The sequence below is a fragment of the Arachis hypogaea genome, chromosome 13, assembly GCF_003086295.3.
Source record: "Arachis hypogaea cultivar Tifrunner chromosome 13, arahy.Tifrunner.gnm2.J5K5, whole genome shotgun sequence".
Taxonomy (NCBI): Eukaryota; Viridiplantae; Streptophyta; class Magnoliopsida; order Fabales; family Fabaceae; genus Arachis; species Arachis hypogaea.
In genome coordinates this window covers 15886766-15913055 of record NC_092048.1, presented here as the reverse complement: position 1 = coordinate 15913055, position 26290 = coordinate 15886766, and the positions used below count along the sequence as shown (strand labels likewise).

At 33.0% G+C, this 26290-nt stretch overlaps 2 protein-coding genes across 2 annotated transcripts; one reads left to right on the top strand and one right to left on the bottom strand.

The window, feature by feature from the left end:
* Positions 1–1808: 1808 nt before the first annotated feature.
* Positions 1809–5232, top strand: LOC112737457 (receptor protein kinase TMK1). The gene is made up of 2 exons (XM_025787368.3): positions 1809–4482; positions 4567–5232. Exons 1-2 carry the CDS (start codon positions 2088–2090, stop codon positions 5076–5078), a joined length of 2907 nt encoding a protein of 968 aa, XP_025643153.1. The 5' UTR covers positions 1809–2087; the 3' UTR covers positions 5079–5232.
* A 17795-nt stretch (positions 5233–23027) lies between these two features.
* LOC112737456 (uncharacterized) lies at positions 23028–26229 on the bottom strand. The gene is made up of 5 exons (XM_025787367.3): positions 25740–26229; positions 25443–25633; positions 24341–24597; positions 23709–24169; positions 23028–23506 (listed from the first exon to the last, which is right to left on the bottom strand). Exons 2-5 carry the CDS (start codon positions 25538–25540, stop codon positions 23246–23248), a joined length of 1077 nt encoding a protein of 358 aa, XP_025643152.1. The 5' UTR covers positions 25541–25633; positions 25740–26229; the 3' UTR covers positions 23028–23245.
* Positions 26230–26290: the final 61 nt, after the last annotated feature.

Here is a 26290-nt window from a genome sequence, read left to right as displayed (position 1 = left end):
TCAATTTTATCATTTATTTAAAATTTATATTTATTATAAATAACACAAAATTTTAAAATGTTATAGTCTTAAAACCTTATTGATATTCTTGTACAGCTGGCACACAAAATTTCATTTTTTGATCCAAGAATGAAAGACTACAATTATATTGGCACACAATAGCCACTCCCACGTAATGTTTAAGAATGACTTGGCTTAAAGCATAGCTCAGACAGAAATGTTCATTATTATTATTATTATTATTATTATTATTATTATTATTATTATTATTATTATTATTATCTAATGTCTAGTATTTATTTTCCTTTTCCAACTAAGGAAAACCGAAGACTCCAGTGATCATCTGGCCCAATACGTGTCATTGATATATTTTTTTTCTCAAAGTAGGAAAAAAAGACTGATATTATTATTTTTCTTTTTTTTTATACGTATTCTTCTCGATATAGATTAAGGTATATTATTATATAATATAATTATAATTTTATAATATAAATAATAAAATTCTATAAATACCAACAAGTTATATTTCAAATGACATAATTTTTTCGTACTTACATAAAAATTACAAATGTAAATCTCACTCTTAATTAAAAAAAAAAAAAAAAAACTGCAGACGAGCATATGCCTAAATATATAAAGGTGGATCCCACGTCTTTTTTATTTTCAATAAAAGACGATATAATTTAATAATTTTCATTATGTTTCCACTTCCATCCCCTTCCTCCCCTATCTTCTATTTTTGGCATTTTTCATCCAACCAAACAAAACTTGTGTTAGAACTTAGGAGATAGAACCTAAATGTTGGTGTTACAACATAATAAAAAAAATAAAAAAATAAAAAATAAATTATATGGGCCCTGAGAAAATGAAAGAGGCAGAAAGTTATTTAAGTATTAGCAGACTAGCAGTGATCGATAGTGAGAGACAATCATGTGAAAATGGACTCTCTGAAACAAAGAAGCTCTACCTTAATGCATTTTACGCGTTCTTCACTTCCTTATTCTCAATTTTACATTATTATCATCTATCATTACCATTATTATTTCTCGTTTTTTCTTTTATTTTTTGTGGTATTAATAAAATAACATGAATTAATATGTTTATTAACTCGCTCATTTTTTATTTCTATCATAGTTTAAAAATAATTAACCTCTATACTATACATAATGAAAATATAACAAGAATTAATGTCCAATTTTTTTCTAAAATATCTTTCATTTATATAATTTATAAAAAATATATATTTTTTAATTATTTTCAATATTTAAACTCAAGACCTCTTAAATTATAAATTACTTGTTATTTTAACTAATTTTATTTTTTTTAACTTTATACACAACAAATTAAAAAGTAAATTAATAGACACTTTAGTGAACGTATCTATTAATACAATAGTATATAATAAAGAAAATTTAATACTTGGAATTATTGGTCTTTTTTTTCTTTTCATGTTTTTTTCTCATACTTTAATCTCTCTTATTTAGCTTTTACTAAAAGAATTTGTTTTATTTCTAAGATTTAAACTAAAAATAATTAATTATAAAATTAAAAAAAAATTATCTTAATTAATTTCATATTGATTATTATTACATATATTTACTGTTTACGAAAAATGTACAATTTTTTTGGTGTCTAAAGAAATTTATTAATTGTCAAGATAAAATTGAATAAAAGAAAAAGATACATATATATCAGGTAAATTGTAATTAAATGTAAATATCTGTAATGTATCAATTATCAAATACGCAAAAAACTCGGCAAATTGCATTTATTTCTTAGCCATTGACTCTTCAATTCCCTCTCTGCATTATGCCTTCAATATTTTTTTATTTTTCATAATAAAAATTTCCCATTTTTTATGCACATTTCTCGGTAAATGCAAGACACACAAACTCAAACACACTGCTTTGTTTTTGTTGTTACTTCACCTCTTCCTTCTTTTTCTCTCTCTCTCTCTCACTCTCTGAACTTTTTTGTTTCGGTCTCAATTTCAGTCACAGGAGTCAGAATTTGATCTTTTCCCATTCATGGGGTTGTGAATTTACTCAAAAAGTGTCAAACTTTGATCACCGTTTCTCTCTAAAACCATGGTTGGTGTTCATCTTCATCAGATCAAAGCTTGCAACTTTCTCTCCTTCTTCTGCATGATGATGATGATCACAGTTTGTTACGGTGCTACAGACCCAAATGATCTCAAAATTCTGAATGATTTCAGAAAAGGATTGCAAAATCCCGAGCTTCTCAAATGGCCAGAGAATGGAGTAGGTGACCCATGTGGCAATCCTCCATGGCCTTATGTGTATTGCAATGGTGACAGGGTGACACAGATTCAGTCAAAGAATCTTGGTCTCAAAGGTTCACTCCCTCAGAATTTGAACCAGCTCACAGAACTCCAGAATTTGGGTCTCCAAAGGAACAACCTCAGTGGGGTTTTACCAAGTTTCAATGGATTGTCCAAATTGGAATATGCTTTCTTGGATTACAATGAATTTGACACAATCCCTTTTGATTTCTTCAAAGGACTCACAAACATAAGGATCTTGTCTTTGGAAATGAATCCTTCTTTGAATGCAACCACAGGGTGGTCTTTTCCTTTGGACTTGAAAGAATCATTGCAATTAACCAATCTCTCTTTTGTGCACTGTAATTTGGTTGGACCATTGCCTGAATTTCTAGGCACATTGCCTTCGCTTTTGAATCTGAGGCTCTCATACAACAGAATCTCTGGTGGAATCCCAAACAGTTTTGGCCAATCTTCAATTCAGGTTTTGTGGCTTAACAATCAAGAAGGTGGTGGCATGAGTGGTTCTATTGATGTTATTGCCTCAATGACTTTTCTTACACAGCTTTGGCTTAATGGAAACAAGTTCAATGGGGAAATTCCAAACAACATTGGGAATTTAACTTCCTTGAAGGAGATCAACCTCAATGGAAACCAACTTGTTGGTTTGATTCCGGAATCAATGGCAAACATGGACCTTGATCAAGTTGATTTAAGCAATAACATGTTAATGGGGCCAATACCAAAGTTTAAGGCTGCTACACAAGTATCTTATGGTTCAAATTTCTTTTGTCAGAGTAAGCCTGGGATTCAATGTGCACCTCAAGTTAATGCACTCATTGATTTTCTCCATGGTCTGAATTACCCTTCAATTCTGAGTTCTCAATGGTCTGGTAATGATCCTTGTGGAGGGAACTGGATTGGATTGAGCTGCAATCAGAACTCTGAGGTATCTCTTATCAATTTGCCTAGGAGAAATCTTAGTGGTACATTGAGTCCTTCAATTGCTAAGTTGAATTCACTTGTTAAGATTATGCTTGCACAAAATAACATAAGTGGCAAAGTCCCTAGTAATTTTACTGAATTGAAATCACTGAGTTTGTTGGATTTGAGTTATAATAATTTTGAGCCTCCATTGCCAAAGTTCAATGATGGTATGAAGGTTGTTATTGATGGCAACCCTCTTTTTGCTGATCAACACGGAAAGAGTCCCTCACCTATTAGTAGTCCACAACCTTCACCCCCGAATCCGGCATCACCACGGCCTCTGCTCTCTCTGCCACCAAAACCAAAACCAACACCCTCGCATATGCCGCCTTCCCATGCTCCGGTTCAAAGATCAAATGGCTCGAAAAGATCGAAATTGGTAGTATTACTTGTTGGTGTTGGAATCTTTACATTTGTGGCTGTTTTGCTTGTTTCTCTATTTGTATGTTGTTTGAAGAAGAAAAAGGCTCCTAGCAGTCTTAATCCTCACACTCATGATACATATAACCCAGAAACAATGTTGAAATTCGCAGTTTCGAGCTGTGATGCTGATACCAAGTCAACAAAGACAAGGTTAAGTTCTGTGAGTAACCTGAGTGGTGAAACAGAAAACACTCATATGAGTGATTCTCGAAACCTTGTGATATCAGTACAAGTTCTACGCGAGGTGACGAAGGATTTCGCAGCCGAAAATGAGCTAGGGCGAGGCGGGTTTGGAACGGTTTACAAGGGAGAGCTAGGAGATGGAACGAAGATAGCAGTGAAGAGAATGGAAAATGGAGCTATTAGGAGCAAGGGAGTGGACGAATTCCAGGCGGAAATAGGGGTTCTTTCGAAGGTGCGGCACCGGCATTTGGTGTCGCTTCTAGGCCACGCAATAGAAGGAAATGAAAAACTATTGGTTTATGAGTATATGCCTTTAGGTGCTCTAAGCAAGCATCTATTTGAATGGGAGAGATTGAAATTGGAGCCTCTGTGTTGGTCTCAGAGGCTTGTGATAGCACTTGATGTTGCAAGAGGAATGGAGTACCTTCATGGTTTTGCTCGCCATACCTTCATCCATCGTGATCTCAAGTCTTCCAACATTCTACTTGCTCATGATTTTCGGGCAAAGGTTTCTGATTTTGGTCTTGTCAAACTTGCCCCCGATGGGAACAAGTCTGTGGCTACCAAGCTTGCCGGAACCTTCGGATACCTCGCCCCTGAGTACGCGGGTATGCATTTTTTTTTTTTTCATTTTTAGTATTTTCTGTTTTTTAGATTTCCTAATAATCTTGTGCTTCTGCTGCGATTTACAGTGATGGGTAAAATCACGACGAAAGTGGACGTGTTCAGTTACGGTGTGGTGTTAATGGAACTTCTAACCGGACTAATGGCTCTGGACGAGAACCGGCCAGAGGAGAACCGGTACTTAGCCGAATGGTTCTGGCAAATCAAATCAAGCAAAGAAGAGCTTCTTGCCGCCATAGATCCTGCTCTCAAAGCCACCCAAGACATTTTCGACAGCATCTACATTGTGGCGGAGCTGGCCGGACACTGCACCGCCAGGGAAGCAAACCACCGGCCGGACATGAGCCATGCAGTGAACGTGCTGTCGGCATTGGTGGAGAAATGGCAACCGGTTGACGAAGAAGTCAACGGTGGGTCTGGCGACATTGACTACGGTCAACCGCTTTCGCAGATGTTGAAGGTTTGGAAGGAAGCGGAAGGGAAAGAATTGGGTTACACTAGTCTTGAAGATAGTAAGGGAAGTATTCCAGCTAAGCCTACTGGTTTTGCTGACTCCTTCACTTCTGCTGATGCTAGATGAAACATATCCATGCAATTTTATGCTTTTCTTGCTTTCTTTTTTTTATATCTGTAAATTTGACTTATTATAGATAGTTATACTTTGGTAAAGAGATTGTTTTTGTTTCAATTTCTTTAGTGCCTATATAGAAAAATTAAAATCTGGTTCAAAGTAATGATTCTGGGACTACAAGGTTAAGTCAAAATTCTATATTATTTACTTATTTTAGGATGGAAATTTAATCATTTTTATATGAAATTAATAGTTAAAAACAGTTAAATAATTTAATATATTTAATTAAATTATTATTTAATATATTTATATTACGATAATTGTATTATTAAAGTAATGCTTTTTTGTTATTAAATAATATTTTTAAAAGTATTATTCAAAATAATTACTAAAATATAAAAAAAATATAATTTTAATTTTAACAATATTTACATAATCATTATAACCACCTTACCATAATAATACTAAAACCTACTTATATATTACATGATATGGGATGGTTTAGCATTACATAGCTATCAAATTACAAATGTTAAAGAGAATTAAGAAATAATATATTCTAGCCAAAGGCCCATGGTTTTATGAAAACTTCTGTGCTACATTTATTTGACAAAATATGACCGTGATAGTTAGTTGAATGACTTTATGAGAGTCAACAAGCTAAGTAATTTGGCATTTTCCTTTATTTTTTATATTTAATTCGTCAAAATATAAAACAAGTAAACTAATACGGCGGAATGGAGTTATAACTTGTAACAGTAAAATCTTAAATTCGCCCTTGAAAAAATGTCACAGAACATTGAACATTCATTTGACTTTGGAAAGAGTTTGGGAATCAAATTGATACAAGAACTGTTTCAAGGGTCAACTCTTCCGAAGATTAGTGGAAAGTCAAACCTCAACATTTAAATGGCAGCAAAAATTGGCAGTTGAGAATAAAAAAGTGCAAAGCAATAAGAGAGCATGAATATTTCACATGCACACAGAGCCTTTTTAGTGCCAAATCTGTGAAGTGTGAAGTGTGCTCATCTTCTAAGTTCTAACGCTTTCCTTTACCTTCCATTGGACCACAATCTTTAACTTTAATTGCTTGGAAACTAGAAAGTACCCTCTGGTCAATTGTTTAGCATGAATAATTGAATGTAGATCTCTAAAGCATAGTAATTAAAACCGACTTGTCAATACACTCGGTCAATATATTAGATTAATAATTTAATCGGTGAATTATCAGTTAAATCGGTTAATTTAAAAGTTTTTAATTTAATTTATAATAAAATTAGGTAATCGAATTTTTTTTAATCAAGTTCCATCAAATATCACTTATTATATGCGTATTTTATGGTCGTAGTTTTTTTTTTTCTTTTTAGTCGTTATAATGTCTTATTTTAATTTTTTTACTCATTCTTTTATCTTCTTATTCTCTTTTATCATTGATATCATTGTTTTTTCTATATTTTTATATATGTTTAAAAAATTAGCACACAAAAATTTTAATTCACAATATAAAAAATTTGGTGCACAGTATAAAAATTTTAATATATAATACAAATTTATTTCAAAAATTATATGTCCAAAATATTGATACCAAACTAACAAAATATATACATCACATAAATTTTAATGTGTAACCATAAATTTTTAAAGAATCATATATCTAAAACATTGACTCACTCATGATCCAACCAATAGCAGTTAAAACTTATGTGTTATGTACAAAATTTTTTATACTATATCAATAAGTTTAAACTATATACAAAAAATTATATGCTATATTAATAAATTTGTGTATTTTTTAATAATTTTTTTATTGATTTATACTAATTTAATTAGACTTGATTACAATAACGTTTACACATATAATATCATTATTTAATTTAATATAAAAATATAATTTAATTACATCGATGTAATATAATTTATAAAAAAAACAATATACTTAGCAAAAAAATAAAACAGGCTTCTTGTTCCATTCCTTATAAGATTCCTTGATTACCCTATTCTAAATTTTCATAAGCCAATTTTTTCATAAATTTTGTAAGAATAAACACTTAAATTTGTTTCTAAAAATTTTTAAATTAATTGTTTTATATATTTGGTTTTTCATTAATAGTCTTTATAAATTTATAAAAATTATTTCATCAAACAGATATATATATTTTTTCGTTATTTTAAAGAGAATTAATTTGTCTAAAATAGCTAGTAATATTTTTTATTTAATTGTCTTGTAATAAAATTTGTTCGAAATTTATTGTTCAATACATGTATAAAAAATTTAATTAAAAATGACAGACGACATCACTCTTAAAAATTTATAATAAATTAAGTATCTAATCTATCTAAATTTTTTTAAAAAACACATGCTGACATCATCAAACTCATGCCTAGAGGATAACTAGAACTTGTTTGGCTTGTTATACGGATTTTCTATAATACTCTTTTAAAGTAAAATAATTTTTTTTTTTACTAAAGATAGAAAATTCGAAACCACAACCTCTTAATTGAGTATGAGGAGACTATGCCATTTGAACTATAATTTATTGGTAATGTAAAATAATTTTAAAATTGAAAAAACAAACTGTGTTATTGGAATCTACATATAGTACAAAAAATATTAAATTTAAATTATTTTATTATTTTTAATAAAATTTAAAAATAACTATTCTGATCTCTTATTTTAGTATTTTATAATTATTTTCATTTTTGAAGATTCAAATTGTCGGTGAAACTCTAGCAAATGGGGACCATTTGGATAGCATTGAAATTCATTTTCATCACCAAACTTTCAGGATCTTATTTAAGGTTGCTCCATCAATTAAAGGGACTTAGATCATTGAACCTATGTAGTAGTGGGGACCTATATGGAAGTTAGCTAAGAAATAAAACACCTCAACTTATAGGTATTCTCTTTTGGTGCAAACGATCTTCAACTCTCTCTCTCTCTCTCTCTCTCTCTCAAGTCATTTTCTATACTAAATACAAGGGTTTGAGATTGAATGTATTCACCAAAGGGAACAATAAAGTTCATACCTTATCACTAAGTACTCATGTAGAAACTCAATGAACTTGGAGACTTTCTAACTTATAAACTCAATCAAAGGTAAAGCCCTAATAATAGTAATGGTTATAAGACTTTGTGAATAGGATTGTTATTTTCACATAACTTAATTCATATTTCAGGCTAATATACCACCTTACATATGCTATTTGAGTCATAACCTAACTACGGAAGTAAATTATTTTGGTATTTGCAAATTAAATGAGTATGAACCAAGTTGATCTCTTAATAATGTGAATCTAATTGCTCCTTAAAAGAAAATTTCACATGGATAAAAGTGAATAGAATAAAGTATTCTTTTGGTTCTAATATTTGGGTCAAGAATTAATTTAGTCTCTAATATTTTAAACATCTTATTATAGTTTTGAAAAGTTTTAAATGTCTTATTTCAGTCCAAAAAAATTGTAAACAGATTTAATATTATTCCGTCATTAAATTTGATACGAACAATTAGCATATTAATCAATAACGTTTAATTTTAGTATGTAAATAAAATTAATTTATCAATAATCACCAACTTAAAAATTTTTCTTTGATTCTGGATTGTTGATAATTGATTGATAGAATTTTAGAATTTTTTTTATTAGATCGAGAAAAAAAAGTGTTACAAGAAGTTTTAGTTATATTTCTTTAACACAAGGAAGAAAATATAACTTAACAATAATATTGTTAATATCTATGTCATTTATTTGATTAATTATTTGTGTCAAATTTAACAGTAGAATAATATTAAATTCTAAAACAAAAATAAAATATTTAAAACATGAATAACTAAATTAAAATTTGATGTCAATGAGTTATAGTTCAAATAGCATAGTTTTTCCATATTCACCTAAGAAGTCGCGAATTCGAGTCTCCCTATTTTCGGTAAAAAAAAAATTAAGATTTGACAATAGTACTTTATCCAAGTGAATATTAATCTGAGATTTTTTTTTCTCTTGCTTTTGGTCAACTCATGCAAAATTTATCAAATTGGGTAGTGAATGTGAACTCTAAATACGACACATATGTTGACCCAAAAAAGAATGACGACACTGTTGACTTTTTCTTGGGCTCGAAAATTTTGGTTTGGTTAAACTTTCGGGCTTTCTAGTAATGTGTTTTCATTAAGCAGCATATGTAGGGTTACGTTTTTTTTTTTTGCCATTGGTGACATATGTTTGTCCTCTATCTGTTAAGAAATATAACAACCTGTACCTTTCGTTAACTTCTATAGCCCAATTTTCAAACTATCATACTAAATGCTAAATATAAATTTCTGGAACTGCAGAGATTTTCATGACTCCAATAGGAAACTCTTCTCTCAATAGGAGAGTACTCTAAGAATACTGGTTCTTTTTTAATAGAGAGTTTTTTTCAACTTATTTAACTTCACAAATCGTATGTTCACACTATTTTTTTTCATTTAATCTACCAAAATTACTGTGAAACTTGAAATATACAAAGACCAAAAGATTAACAACCAACAATATGAATAACATAGAAGAAAAAATCATTAAACTCAACAAGTCTGGAGAGTTGAGGTACAAGAAGGATTGCTTGAATGCGGTGGAAAAGATAATAAGTGATAAAGAGATGAGTTTTAAAACATGCAGAAATGCATAATTGGAAATGTGGGAAAAACCCACAAGGAGTTAAAGTTACTGACATTGGGCTGAAGAAGATGTTATTCAGCTTTAAAGATAGGAAGAGAGGGCTTCAGATTATTTAGAATGGTCCTTGGAATGTCAGAAAAAATCTGGTCAATCTCAGATTATGGATGGAGGATGAATTAGTTTTTGAGGTTGATCATGACTTCATGGAGTTATAGATTCAAGTTCATGGCATTCCACTTGATCACATGAATAAGGAGACCGGAATTCTTATAGGAGGAATGCTGGGAGTTTTGGCAGAGGTTGAAGACCCAAAAGTGGATAGCGTTCTTAAGAGATCCTTTTTAAGAATTAGAATTAGCATCAATATACCAAAACTCTGCCTACAGGTTTCTGGATAGAAAGAGAGGAGATGCCATCACTATGGATTTTCTTTAAGTATGAGAGGCTGCCAAACAGCTATTGCTTTAACTGTGAAATATTGGGACATGAGAAGAAAACATGCAAGAATCTAACAGCCATGGAATATTAGAATCCAACCAAGAAGAAGTACTCACCAGGGCTAGAAGTAAGCCAAGTTCGTCCAGTTTCAGCCATAGGAGGAGGAGGGTCAAAGCAACATGGATGGAGAGAAGAAGAGAAAGAGCAGGCGCTGACAACAAAACCTTGGAAGAGAGAGTGGGGAGGAACAAAGAACTGAAGAAAGTAGAATTAGGGCTGAACAAAATTTACAGTAGGAAATCAAGGAGAAAAGTGTATGAAAAACCAAACAAGAAGAGAGGATGTGATGGCTAAAGTGGGAGAGCAGTTGGGAGAAGTACAAGAAATTCTTGATTTTCAGGGGAATGAGAATATGTAGCTTGACCCTAAAGGGGATAAGAGAGAGGAACAATAAATGGGCTTACATCAAACAAGCCCAAAAGAGAGAAAACAGCAAAGATGTACAGTAAGTGAGTATATACGGGCCAAATAAGAATGTTGGACCTAATATTCTGGTAGATCAATTACAAGCTGGGATTGGAAGGGAGGATAAATACAAGATAGGTGAAAGGCCTGGAAAAAATACAAATTAGGAGATGGGCTGAATCTGTACACAATAGAAGAAGGAAAGGTGAACAACAACAAAAAAGAGGACTGGAAGGCTACCAAAGGAGATAAAGTAGAGCAGAAAACTATTGGCCAGGAACTAAAAAGGCTCATGACAGCTAAGAGGAAGGAAGATTACAAAATTGTTGAAAGAGGAACGATAAATGAGCATCAAGGAATGGTGAATAGAGGAATGGAAGAAAAATTCAGGAAGCTATCCATGGATGTACAGGGCAGAGAAAATGCATTAGGGAAGCAAAAGAAAGACTCAGGTGAGAACGTTTACTATGTAGAATTATTAAGCGAAGAAGATGAAGATGAAGAGGTGAGAAGGAAAGAGCCCGCTGAATGGGAAGCACAACTAGCAAAGAAGATAGAATTGGAGCTAAACTTGAAAAGAAAAAGAGAAAACAAACAGGTGCTAATGCTGACTAATGAGGAATAGAAGGGGGAACAAGAGGACAGGGTGCCTAAGAAATTAAAGGACAGCAATTTTGCTCTAGATACAGGAGAATATGACTTAACTCTGTATGCTTCTAATCAGTATAAAGGAATACTAATGGTTGAAGAGGCGGGCCATAACATGCCCCACCCTCAGCCATAAGTACAATTAGCTGGAATTGTCGGGGAATAGCGGCTGCCTCGACAATATCCGAGTTGTTTGATCTATGTAAAAAAGTAAAGCCGCTCATAGTATTTTTGATGGAAACTAAGGCTAAACAAGAAAAGATGTTTAGGATAAAAAGAAGGCTCCATTTTGATAATATGTTTTTTAGAATCCCGGAGCTTGTCCGATGGGCTATGTTTGTTATGGAAAGCTAATGCTAATATTAATGTTTATGAGTGGTGTGATAACTATATTAAGGCTAGTATTAATATTAATAATGGACTGAAATGGAAAAGTATTTTTGTGTATGAAAATCCGGTTTTTCAAAAGAGAAAGAAACTATGGCAGGAGCTAACAGTAAGTAATAAGAATAAGGAAGAACCTCAAGCTTATTTGGGTGACTTCAATGATATCTTAAGTTAAGAGAAAAAGGTTGGCATTCATCCACAGTCAAGGATTTATTTAGAAACTTTTAGAAGGTTTGTAGATGAGAATAGTTTAATGGATGTTGATCTCAAAGGTAACAAGTTTACGTGGTTCAGTAATCCAAGAAATAACTTTATCACTAAGAAAAAATTGGATAGGATGTTATCAAGATAAGAAGAAGGCTTAGGAGGAAGTAGAATTCCGAAGAAAGACTGTTGGCAGCAGGCGGAAGATCATTCATACATAGCATAGTCCAAGCGGACTGGTTGTGGGAAAGACTTTTTCAATTGCCATTCCCGATCGAAAAACTCTCGGGAATCCTGACTTGAGCTTTAAAAGAGCTATAAGACGAATCGATAGGATTCTATTCTGGCATAACCTGGGAAAAAAACCCAGAGCCTTACAGCTAGTAGAATCGGATACGGATCTTTTTCAGTCTCTTTCGCTGGGGCAAAGTTAAGCCAATAAGGTTGCACCTCTGTCCACCCTCTTTTTTTACTATGCATACGGATAAACTGCAAATGGATGCAAATTCCAAAACACTATTTTAAAAGCTTTTCCAGCTGTAAGTTTGGATCACTGCGCTTTAATTCTTGAAACACAGCCGCTGATTCGGACAAGAAAGGATTTTAGGTTTGAGACTTTTTGGGAGGAACATGAAGAATGCAAAGAGGTGATCAAGCAGAGTTGACTTTTGGATAACGGGAATGGAAATTGTTGGAATCAGTTCATAAGGAAGAGAAATAGATGCAAGATGGAGTTGATAGAGTGGAGTAGAAGGAAGTTTAAGAGAGCAGATAAAGAAATTGAAAGAAAAGAAATAGAGTTACAACACATTCAGAAATCTGATATGTCAGAAAGAGATCAAAGGAGAGAGTATGAACTGAAAAGACAAATCTCAAAACTATGGAAGCAAGAAGAGAAGTATTGGAAATAAAGATCAAGGCTAAAATGGCTAAAATGGGGAGATAAAAATACAGCTTTTTTTCATACAACAACAATTCAGAGAAGGAATAAGAATAGAATAGAAAAATTAAGAAATGAGTCAGGACAGTGGATACAATCAAAGAGAGGAAAATGTGATGAGGTTAGTGAAAAAATATTTTACCAAGTTGTTTACCTCTACTGGGGTCAGAAATTTGGAGGACTATGTAAGAGAAATACCCAAGAGAGTCACTAGAGAGATGAATGAGGAGCTTATGGCAAGATCAATGAGGAAGAAATTAAGAAAGCGACCTTTAGTATGGGCGGCTTAAAGGCTCTGGGTCCAGATAGATTAAATGGGTTATTTTTTCAGAAACACTAGGATATTTTGAGTAAGAAAGTGTATGAAATTGTTAAACAGTTTTTTAAAGAAGGCATCGTACTAGAAGATTTAGGTGAGACAACTGTTGTTTTGATTCCCAAAATTAGTCAACCGAAAAGCTTAAATCATCTTAGACCCATAAGCTGTTGTAATTTTGTGTACAAGATTATAACGAGAGTTTTGGTGGGGAGGTTAAAGAGAGTGCTAGATGCTATCATATCTCCGGTTCAAAGTGCTTTTGTAAAAGGAAGACTCATATAGGATAATATAGTAATAGTACAAGAAGTCTTTCACAAATTAAACAAAAAAGGAAGTCTTAGAAGCAATGACATAGCCATTAAATTATACATGAATAAAGCGTATGATAGACTGAAATGGAATTTTTTGGAAAGGGTTCTAGAAGAGTTCGGTTTTAGTAATGAGTGGGTGAAGTTGATGATGAGTTGTGTGAAAAGTGCTAGTTATAGGTTCAAAATAAATGGAAAGTTATCCAGCAAGATCAGTCCCCAAAGAGGACTTAGACAGGGAGATCCTCTATCACCCTATCTCTTTAGTTTGGCTGCTGAGAGCTTTACTATTCTCTTGAAAAAGGCGGCAAGGAATAATCTAATTTCGGGAATTAGATTAGCTCCCACAGTCCCAGTTATTACTCATTTATTATTTGCTGATGATTGTATTATTTTTGCAGGGGCGCAAGAATAGGAGGTTTATCAGCTCATTCAGATAATTAACAAATATACAGAGGCATCAAGTCAAAGAATCAACACTGAAAAATCCGGGCTGATTTTTGGAAGTCAAGTATCTATCCAGAGTAGGGTGAATATAGAAGAGATCACTGACATGGCAATGTGGGAGGATCTCGAAAGTTATCTAGGGTTGCCAGCGAGTTGGGGAAGATAAAAAAAAAAGAGCATTGGAGTGGATAGAGGAGAAAATACTTGACAAAATGAAAGGATGGAAGAAAAAAATTATTAAATCAAGCTGGAAAGGAGATATTGATAAAGGCAGTCATACAGGCGATTCCATTCTATGCTATGAATGTTATCAAATTTTCAAAATCTTTCTGCAAAAGAATCGAAGCAGCGATTGCCAGATTTTGGTGGTCAAATAATGGGAAGGAAAGAAGCATTCAGCAGAAGAGCTTGGCAAAAATGATAAGGAGTAAGAAGAGTGGAGGCTTGGGTTTTAAAGACCTAGAATGTCAAAATTTAGCACACTTTGCTAAACAAGCTTGGAGGCTACTAAAAGAGGAAGATGCTATATGGGTGTGAATTTTGAAGGCCATTTATTATTCTAATTGCAGCCTATGGGAGGCAACAAAAGGAAGAAACACATCATGGATATGGAAGAGTATGTTGGAGGGAAGAGACTTCGTCAAAAGGAAAGGCAGCTGGAGTGTAGGGAATGGAGTGGAGATAGAAATTTGAGAGGATAATTGGGTGGCGGAAAAAGGAAAACCAGAAAGGTGTAGAGATTGTAGATTTAGAAAGGTGAGCGATTTGATAAGAGATGGGGAGGGTTGGGATGCGGATAAAATTCATGATATATTTTCTGGTGACATAGCTGAATTAATACTCAAAACACTAATAAGTTTGATCAATAAAAGGAATCATTTTGGTTGGCCATATAGGAGTGATGGACAGTACTCAGTGAGAACGGGTTATCACTTTGCGAAAGAGGAGAAGGATGCCAGGGAGGAGAGAAATCTCAGCAAAGCCTCAACAAATCAGAACTTGAGGAAGGTTTGGAAAATGCTATGGAAGCTACCGGTGCCACAAAAGGTAAAATTGCTTCTATGGAAAGCAATGCAAGAAATTTTACTATTGAATGCAAACTTATATCAAAGGATGATAGCAAAAACACCCTCATGCAGCATATGCCAACAAGCGGATGAAACTATCGAACATGCTTTATTGTTGTGTTTGTGGACTAGAGCGATGTGATTCGGATCTAACCTACAAATTTTGCCTACGGTCTATAATGTGAGTTCTTTTGGGAGATGGATGATGGATACAACAGAAAAGATCAAGAGGGAGATCGGGACGGATCAATCAATAATTTTGTGTAAATTGGGATGTGTGTGCTGGTGCATATGGAAAGAAAAGAATCAACACATATTTTAGCAATCAAACATCAAACCACAAAAAGTAATAGTCAATTCAGAGCACCTAACAGCAGATTTCTATAATGCAACAGAAGGTGGTTCTAATGATAACAGATTAGAAGTAAGTAGGAGCGGTAAGAGAAAGAGAGTTACCTGGAGGCTTCCGCCCAAGGAGTGGTTGAAGGCGAATACAGATGCGGCTTTCCAAAAGGAAACAGGCACGGCAGCTGCAACAGTGGTAGTCAGAAATTGGCAAGAAAAAATTGTCACTGGGTCAACAATAATATTCAAGACAGTGTCAGCCTTAGCAGTAGAAGCTCAAGCATACAGAGAGGCTCTCATTCTTATTAAAAATCTTCAACTAATGAAATGCATAATTGAATTAGATTGCTTACCTTTAATTCAAGCAATTAAGGCAAAGGTACCAGTGGCAGAAGCAGATGCAATTATTAGAGACATTCTCCAATTGCCGGATGAGGCTCTGGATGTGGGAGCTACCTGGACTCCAAGAGACGACAACAATTTAGCTCACTAACTGGCAGCGATGGCAGCGGAGAATGGACTACAGAGGCAGTGGACAGTTAATCCGTCGGTTCAAATTATGAAAACAATCAGAATAGAAGCAGGATTCGCATCAATTTAGCAAAATCATAATATACAGAATCATAACAATTTAGGTTCAATTTCAACCAGCCAACCAAGACATCAAATAGAAGAGAATTTACTGGTAAGAGGGAAAGCGAAAACAGGGAATAGAGATGAAACTAAAGTTGAGACACAGGGTCATCCATTAGCAACGTAAGGGAGTATAATTGGGAATGATGAGGAGCCAAAAGAGGAAGGGAGGAGGGGCCATGGAGGCGGTCACCGAGAGCTTCAACGCATGCCAGAAAGCACCGCGAGAGGAGAGGATCGGGGCCGTCACAACACTCGAGTAGGATCTTCTTCAATGCACTAGCAAATGCGGTCCAAGAAGAATACAACCACATGCAAATGGGTGACAGGTCAGATTCAATTTGAGAAATCACAAGGGACATCCATTGAGAACGAAAAACAAGCTATTTAAATCGGGGGAGGACGGCAGCTGCGATCGGCAGCAACGGGAGACTTATATAGGCTATTTCATCAAACTCGGGTTTAGGCCATCGGCGAGAGTGAAGGAACTGGGTTTTAGCTCCATGCAACAATCTTCTTGAATCATGAGGATAAGCTTCGGTAGCATTGGTTTCTTTAGCGACTGAGCGTGGAAGAGAAGAATTGGGATCAAGGTAGGTTGGCGGGTTAATTTGAGAGTACAGATACAAGTTGGGTTCGATTTTGGTTGTGTGGGCTGGGTAGGCCAAGTCCAAAAAAAAAATCTTAGAACTGCACCGGGTTCAAATCCTCATGGAGGAATATAGAACCATGCTAATAGAATACTAGTAGAGATGGGTGTGTGAGTTGGTATGTGTTTTATAAGACAAAAAAAAAATTTCTTGACCAAAAACCTCAACTGCTAAATATAAATCATTCAACACGAAAAAAAAAGATATAAATTGATTTCATCACCAAAATTTAACAAATAGAACACCAAATTTTTTCCAATTATGCTATATTTTTTTTTCAAAGTCAGATAATTTTATTCATGAATTAAAAGAAACATATAGGTGTCAATATATGGGACAAATAAAAGAAATGGGAGACTTCCAACGTTCTACTATAGATGTAACATCATATAATAATCTAATAAGAGAAATAAAAAGTAAAGTGCTCATCAATTAGGAAGTGGAAATTTGTTGAAGCTCTTTCTGCAGCTTCAAAGTCGACGCCATTATCTCTTCCACATTAGTTGATACATTATCAAAGATAAACATGTTCCTAACCTTCCATAAGGACCAGCTCAAAATCACCATCATCATTCTCTGAGAGGAGCTATTGGGTTAGTTACGCAAGAACTCCCATTCTCAAGTTCCACCAAACATAGAAATCAGAGTCTTCAGTGCCTCTTCTAGTAGCTGGTAAGCCCATTTTGACTAAATTTTCTTTGATTTTACACAATGGAAGATGCAATGATTGATTGTTTCTGGAAATTGTAGGCATCTTCGGCAGGTAAGTTGAATCGATGGGATGCGATGATAAAACTTTTGCAGCACTAGAAGCTTTTCATGGAAGCCCCTCCAAAGAAAAATCTTAATCTTCGTTGGGATTTTCAGCTTCCACAGTTCTCGCCACAAATTTTATTGTCTCATAATCTCTGGACAAAATTCAATGGGAGGATGCGAGAACCCATAAGCCACACGGTACCCAGTACTCACTTCATACAAACCACTTTTATTAAGGGCCCAATAAATTTTATCTTCTCCACCCCCAATTATTGTTGCTAGCACACGCTGACTAGTGCCCGAAAAAATACTTCTAATTAGAGTTTGATTCTACTGACTATTAGAAAGTATTAAGTCTTTGACCATCAATAGTGGTTGATTTTGTAGATTGGAAGTTTCAGATGAAGAAACAACATAAGGATGTGGAGGTGCAAGCCAATGATCGCTGAAGATTCGGATATTGGACCCATCACCAACTCGCCAAACCAGCCCCTTTTCAACAACTTTACGCCCTTCCAATATGCTACGCCACCCCCCACGAAGGTATTGTTCCGATATCTGCATTCATTATAGAACTGTATCGAAAATATTTACCTTTGAGGGGTCTAGATAGGAGTGATTATGGCTGAGAGGCAATTTTCCAACATTATTTTTCTAATAGCACCAAATTCTGAGCCCCTAGATCTTAAAACCTAGTCCACCTTCTAGTTTCGGTCTTGTGATAGTATTCCAACTAACCCATGCTATTTTTCGCTCTGTACCTTTTTTACCCCACCAAAATTAGGAGAGTATGTTGTGAATCTCCCTAATTAAAGTGTTAGGAAGGCGAAAACATAATAATGAACAAATTGGGATAGCCTCTCCAATAGTTTTGATTAGAACATGCCTACCTGCAGAGGAGAGAAGTTTTCTTTTCCACCCTTGAACTCGCTTCCTCACCTTGTCCTTGATTTCTCCGAAGGTGGCGTTTTTTTATTTTTGAATTGTAGATGGAAGACCCAAATATTTATCTTGTGCACCAATATGAACAATTTTCAATTTCTGAGCCAATAGTGATCGAGCAGCGGGAGGAGTATTATTACTAAAGAATAGAGCTGATTTATGCAAATTAACTTTTTGGCCACTGAACCCCTCGTATGACTGGAGAAGATTGAGAATATTTTCAAAATTATTTTCTGACGCTTTGCAAAAAGGGATTGAGTCATTCGCAAACAATAAATGATTAACAATAGGACATCTTTGGTTGATCTGAATACCTTCAATAAGACTTTTTGCTCTACCTTGTTTAGCAAAAAGGATAATCCTTCTGCACAGAAAAAAAAGATAGGGAGATAGAGGGTCTCCTTGACGGATACCTCTATTTGGTTTAAAAAAAACCAAAAGGTTGACATTCAACAACGATAGAGTAAAAAATTGTAGTCACCACCTCCTGTATCCAACCAATCCACCTAGTTTCAAATCCCAGCTTCTCCAAAATGAACTAAAGAAAATGCCACTCAACACAATCATAGGATTTGCTCATATCCAATTTAATAGCCATTTCACTCGATAGGCTCCTCTTCTTTGTCTTTAGATAGTGCATAGATTCATGAGCGATTAGGACATTGTCTGAAATCAATCTACCCTTAATGAAGGCACTTTGACTAGGGGTGATCAGTGAAGTCATAAATTTCTGTAGCCGATAGACTAGTACTTTAGAAATAATCTTATACACAACTGAGGAAAGGCTAATGGGTCTAACCTGTGTCATATCCTTTGTATCAGGAATCTTAGGAATGAGACAGATTTGTGTATGGTTGAAACTCTTTAGTAGTCTACCACTGACAAAGAAACTGCGGACAATCTTAAAAACATCATCTCCTATTAAACTTCAATAGAATTGAAATAATTTAGCCGTAAATCCATCATCACCAGGGGCGCTCTGGAGGTGAACATTAAAGACCGCTCGTTTTACCTCATCAAAACTGATTAGTCTAGTTAATTTTCTGTTCATGGTTGCTGGAACTTTGGTTTCAAAATCTTCGAATGCATGTGCCGGATTAGCTTGGTTAATCGATGTGAAGATATCCTTGAAGTATGTTTCAGCTACTTGTGCAATTTTCTCACGGGTGGTAACATACGTACCATCATTCTTTTCCAGTTTCCAAATTTTATTTCTCCGGATTCTGGATTGAAATGATTGGTGAAAGAAACTTGTATTTTTGTCCCCTTCTTTTAACCACTTTACACGAGATTTCTCCCTCCAATAGCTTTCCTCCCGAATGTAAGCATGCTCAAGTTTATTTTCCAAGGCTTCAACCTGTTCTCCCCCTGTAATACCCTCCTCTCTGAGAATTTCAAGTTGAGATGTGAGTTCACCAATGTCCTTCTTCGAATTAGATTTGTTCTGTTGCTGTCATTGAACAATACGGTGCCTACAATGCTTCAATTTTTGAGCCAAAACAAACATTCCTGAGCCATCCACCCATTCCTTCCAAGTTTCAATATAATTATCTGAATTTCTTCAATACCATACTATCTCTCCTGAAACTTAAACCTCTGATTAGATTTTTTCATGACCGAATTTGTATCAAGGAGGATAGGCGCATGATCTGAACCATTTTCTGCGAGTCGAGACAGCGAGGCTGATGGAAAATAATCCATTCATTTACCGTTTGCAAGTGCACGGTCAAGCCGCTCCCTGATCTAGTCCTGCCCTCGTCGCCTATTAGTCCAGATGAACCTTCTCTCAATCATACCAAAATCCTTTAGTCCATCACAATCAATCAAATTCAAAAATTTAGAAATAGATGAAGCTGATTTTAACCCCCTCCTTTCTTTTCATCAAGGCTCACTATAGCATTAAAATCACCCATAATTACAACTTTTCCAAAGAAACGTTGTACAAAAGAGAAATGTTCTGTGTACTGGATAGACCGAATCCCATCCAAGCTATTTAAATGTACTCCAATTAGCCCCCTATAACAGTTCAAAGCATAATCAGTTACCTTGACAGCTATGAAAAACTCTTTTTCAGCAAGAATCTCAACCGTTGTGCCCTCCTTCCATGCTAAAGCCAATTCACCAACTGTACCCGTCGTCGAACTAACAATCCTCCAATCCGTAAAATGACAAGATCTCAACTTACTTTTTACCAGACGAGATTGATTTTTTGTTTCACATAGAAGCACAATCTCGAGAGAGTGGGATTGACACATTCCTTTTAAGGTTATGAACTGTCATGAGTCTTCTCAAACTGTGATAATTCTATGAAAGTCTCATGACAAATTAAAAGAAATAAATAAAAAAGAAAATAAAGAAAGGATTAAAGAAAGAAATAGATAAAAATTAAATATTGACCTAGATAGCACAAAAAATTTTATTTTAAAAAAAATCTTAACAGAGCAAGATGAAAGAGTACGTACTCGTAAAAAATTCTAGACGACACATATTTTTTGGAACTATCTAAAATGCATTCCAATTATGCTATATGAATATAAAGAAATAACTACCAATTATTTATGGTATAAAAGTAAATATTTAGTATTCATAAAAAGTTTACTACGTTATTACAAAAATTTGATTATTTTATTATGATAATTTAATTATCTTATATTTTTGAATAAAAAATATTTAATAAAAGAAAAAATCACTCTTGACCTTGACAATAGTATATATTGTATATGATGACAATCTTAAATGTAAAATATATATATATATTTATATTGTATGCTCTCACTCATGAAATATGAGTAACAGTGGCGGATGATATACATAGAACCCAATCATAGATAAGTTTAGGTACCAATCCTATAGAAAATATAAACTTTGGCAACTAATTATTTTGTTAAAATATAACATGTAAAATAATATATATATATATAATAACAGTATCAATGAGGCAATGATTAACCAAACTCATTAAAAGATCAGAGATACACATCTTTTAGACTTGAACAGTTGAACAAGATTCTCTTTTGTGGAGGAGGCCATGTTTATAGTCTTTATACTAAAATAAAAAGATAGAAAGTCAAACAAAAATTTCCAAATACAAAAAGGTGAAAATTATTATCCTTGGTGTATATTTGGCAAATTGGGTGGCCATGGATATTTTTCATTTCTCCAGCTTTACATTTCTTTGTCCCTATTTTCTCTAACGAGAAAAGTATTAAATATAGTGAGTTGTTGAAATCAATCCCAACATTTTCTTGATATCTTTGCTTAGTGATACCTCCCTCATTGTTTATTTTATTTTACTTTATTTATTTATTCTAAAAGATGGTTAACTTTTCAATTACCATTATTATGCTTGATATTAGATGGGAAAAAATGATTGAAAAAAAAAAAAGAATAAAAGTGATAAATTCTCTCCGGTCTTTGTTTATTTTCATTTATTATAAAAAATAATTATACATCAATTTTATATCATAAATAGTAAATAGAGATTAAAAATAATCTTTTTTTTTTCAATAAGAGAAACTAATTTTAGTTTTTATTGTGGTTTTACTTATTTAATTAATAAAAATAAAAATAAATTAATATAATTATTAAATTATTTTTATAATAATATTATTAAAATTTATAAATTAAAAACATATGAAAGAAATTTAATAACTTAATAAATAATAACAATAAAAAAAAACAAACATATTAGTAAATTTTTGCATGAGAAATTTGAAAAATATTAAAAAAATTGTGATAATAAAAATGCGTGTAATTAGTATTTATAAAATAAAAAATATTACTATTTTTTTTCCAATGTTCATTATTTAGTTTTTATTTATATTAATTTTTTTTAAATTTAATGAGATGAGGCCATTCTTTTATTTTTGATATTGAATTAACAACGGTGTCTTTTTTGAATTGTGAACTGTTGTGGTATTTTTTTAAATGTGAAACGAATTAATTTATAGAGTAAAAATTGAACCGTCTGATTTTTGAGAAGTACAAAAATTAGACCGTCCAATTTTTGGATACAGAAATCAAATCTTCTTATTTTTGTATTTAGATTTTTCGATTTGTGTTTAAAACAATTTTTTAGATATACAAATCAAAAAGTTTTATTTGTGTACCTCAAAATTTTTTAATATTTTTTAAATACAAATAGAAAGGTCTAATTTGTACATTTCTCATAATTTTAAAAAATACTATAAATTAAAATATTTAAGTATATCACGCATTCCACTCCTACCAACAAAAATTAGCTACACGAGGCAAGTATACATTGGTTATCCCTAGTCCGTACTCTGCTTCCTCGACTGAAATCAACTTTACCAATGGTAAAAAATGTCATAAAGAACCATACATGATGGAAAAAGGACTCTTAAATAGGCCCATTGGAAGTGCTTTAAGAATTCATTTAAAAAAAAAAAGTTAACTACTTAGCTGCTAATAACCCTAAAGCAAGGTAAATTAATCAAGAATAGCTCACAAGATTTCGTATGTAAGATTGAAGAAGGTTCTACCATATATAAATAAGATGCTTAATGGGAAAGAGAAATGTTATTTGTACACTAAAATCAGCCACTAAAATTATCTACTAATGTATTTGTATATAAATACATGTATGATTTAATTTATTTTCAATATGTATTTGTATTCCAGCATGTATTTTATACTGATGGTTGACTTTGGTAGCTGATTTTGGTGTATAGGTAGCATAATCCAATGGGAAAATGAGATGAAAAAACATATGTAAATAGATTTTTTAACAAAATCATAATAACATGAACATGTTTTGTTATCCAGATTTTGGATCCAATATTCAAAGTAACAACACTATACAACATCAAAATTATGAAAGAACAAGAAACACTACATGCACATTGGTATTAAGTGAATAATACAAATTAAAACACAAATATATAAACAAATGCATGACCCAACAACAACAACATGAAAAAATTCAAATTTTGAACAACAATAATAATAATATAATTATTAGGCTGCAAGTCCTAATTCCTTTCTTTTTTTACCAACAAACAAGTCCCCTGATTTGATCATGCCAGGGAACCTTCCAAGAATTGTCATGAATGGAAACTGAGCAACCCCATGTTTCCTTCCAAGTGAAACTATTGACATTGGTGCTTGTGCCTTGTATGTTCCCAATTTAGGTTCTTTGCCACTTCCTTCTATCAACACCTTCAAGTTCTTGGCAACTAATACACCATGAGCACTTGCAAACATCCCTTGTTTGATTTCCTGCAATTTCACATCAACACCACATTTCCATTCATTTGATTTTCTTACTCAAACAAACAAGTTGACAATGTAAAAGAGTTTATATTTGGCATCTCATTATATATTCTTGAGCAAAAAGTATAAACACAATATGACAAATACAAAGAGACAAAGATATATGCTTTCTGTTCCTAGTTTTAGAAAGTATAAAATGATGACTTACTTTGATATCTGTAATATCTCCAATTGCAAAAATGTTGGTCTTTCCCTTAACTCTCAAGTATTCATCAACTTTGATCCTTCCTTCATCATCCAAATGATCCTTCAATATAGTTTCTCTAAGCCATGCAGAACCAACAGGTTTCCCTATACACACAAAATGGGAATCTGCATCTATTGTCTCACCACCTGAAGTTTGATATGTCTTATTTCCTTCTGCAGAGTTGTTATCATTATCCAATTCCACAGATTGTTCCAATTTCACATCAACTTTCTTTGATTTGAGCCACTTCAGTGTCTTCCTTGAAGCTTTTGTACCAATGTATTCTAGCAACCTTGACCCTTTGTGGACTATGGTCACCTTCTTCTCTGGGAAATCGACGGCGATCTCGGCCGCCAGCTCCACCCCTGTTGGACCTCCACCAACAATCAAGATTGAGTTTGAGGACTTTATCTTTTCATTTCCTGCCAGTGGAGAAACAGCTTTAATCAATAAAATCAAATAGACATATACCTTGAAATAGCACTAGAGCAAGTTATTATATGCTTGAATTTTGATTAGAAATGAACACACCAATAAATAATAGTATTTGAAGTCTAATAAAATGAGAGGTAAGTTGTGTCTCAAAGTGTTACCTGCTTTGTATTGGTCAAGTCTTTGAGCCCTGGTTTTGGGGAGAGGTTCTGAGTGGCCAGTGGCAATAACAAGGTAGTCATAGGCAACATGGGTGCCATCTTGTGTGACAACTTGTGTTTCAGAAATTGAGGCAGCAGAGGACACAACAAGCTCACCTTTCTTGAAGTAATCTCTGTGGTTGATCAATATCCTCTCTGCAAATGATGGTTCCACCAATGCCCTCAACCCAGCCCATGGAATCTCAAAATACTCCTTTCTGTGTTAAAGTCAATGCAACCATTACATCAATTTAAATCTCTCCTTTCTTTCATTCTTTCACAACATACTCTTTTAGAGAATAACAAACAAATGTAAAAATAAAAACAAAAACACAATTTTTCTATTTAAGAATAAACACTCGAGTTGACGTTAAGAAAAATTTTAGATAAGATATTTTAGTACCCAACAAAATTTTATTCTTCAAAAGTCTTCGAAAATTACTTCCGTCAGATTGATCATTTTATCATTTTAAAAGGGATTAATTTGTCTTAGACGGTATTTTTTACTTAATTGTCTTATAATAAAATTAAGGAGAATTGTAGAGAGTTATAAGAATTTATTAGTTTTGGCCATCAGTAACTATCAATGTTTAAAAATATGGAATAAAGTATGTTGTTAGATTACTAAACTAAAAGAATTGCAAATAGTTAAGTGATGATAAAAAATAATAAATTTTAATGATCTACTAGCATTTTTCTAAAATTTATTAAGAGCTTATTTCTCCAACATGCATATTAAAAATTTGATTAAAAGTGATAAAAAAACTAATCTATCTGACAAAAATAATTTTAAAAAACTTGTAGAGAATAAAAAATTGTTAAGAAATTAAATGAGATCAATTTATGTGATTACTCTCTGATTTCTGTCAGCATCAACTTCCCAAACACTTTGTTCCTCCCAAGAGAAAGAGTAGAAACAGTAGGACAAGAGAGATCCATTCACAGTTCATGTTTCTAAATAACAAGACATCATTATTGATAAACAACAAAACAAAAAAAACACTTGATTAAACTACAAAGACAAGATGGATTTTGCAAGAACATATAAAAAGACAGAACTCACGGATCAATAAGAGTGACACTAGCTTGATGCTGAAGAGTATATGCAAGAATAGCACCAGCAACACCACCACCTACTATCACAACTTTCTTCTCAGCCATTTTTGTTTCAAAAGTTCAAAACTTTGTAATGATTGTTGTGTTCTTCTCTCAAAAGAGGATAAAGGGAACTAAATATATAGATGTCATGCGTCACTGCATCAATCATCAAAGTAAATTAAAAAGGGTGTCATGTTGAATTTGGACGTAAACAACTACCAAAGACAAAACAAATAAAACCATAGGGTCAACTTCCCACAACCTTATTGAGGTGTCTCCACTGAATGTTCTTAGAAGAAAAATAGCCCAATAATATAATATTCAAAAATCATGTTTCATGATCAAGATATATTTTCCTGTGGGAGAATTAAAAAAAAAAAAATAAATTAAGAGAAAATAGTCTATTTTGCCAGCCTGCATTGTAGCTTGTTATATAAGAATTCTTATACGAAAAAATATTATAATCAAATCATATTACATATGATATTTTTTCTCTCTTAAATTATTTGAATAGTAACTATTAACATGATAAGTTGATTAAAAATATTTTCTTTAAAGATGTATATTTTATACATAAAGATATTATTTTATTATATTAATTAAATTGTTAAACCTCAAAAGAAAATTTAAATCTCTAAGCCTCTGGTTTTTCCTAAACCAATTGGCTGGTTTAATTTTCAAACATTAAGTTTTTTTCTTTCTAATGGGACCTAAAATGTGGCATGATCCGATGTGAAAAGATAAACTAACATGCCTTTGAAACTATTCAATACGTGTTCTCTTATAATCATTCGTTTTCAATTATTAATAATA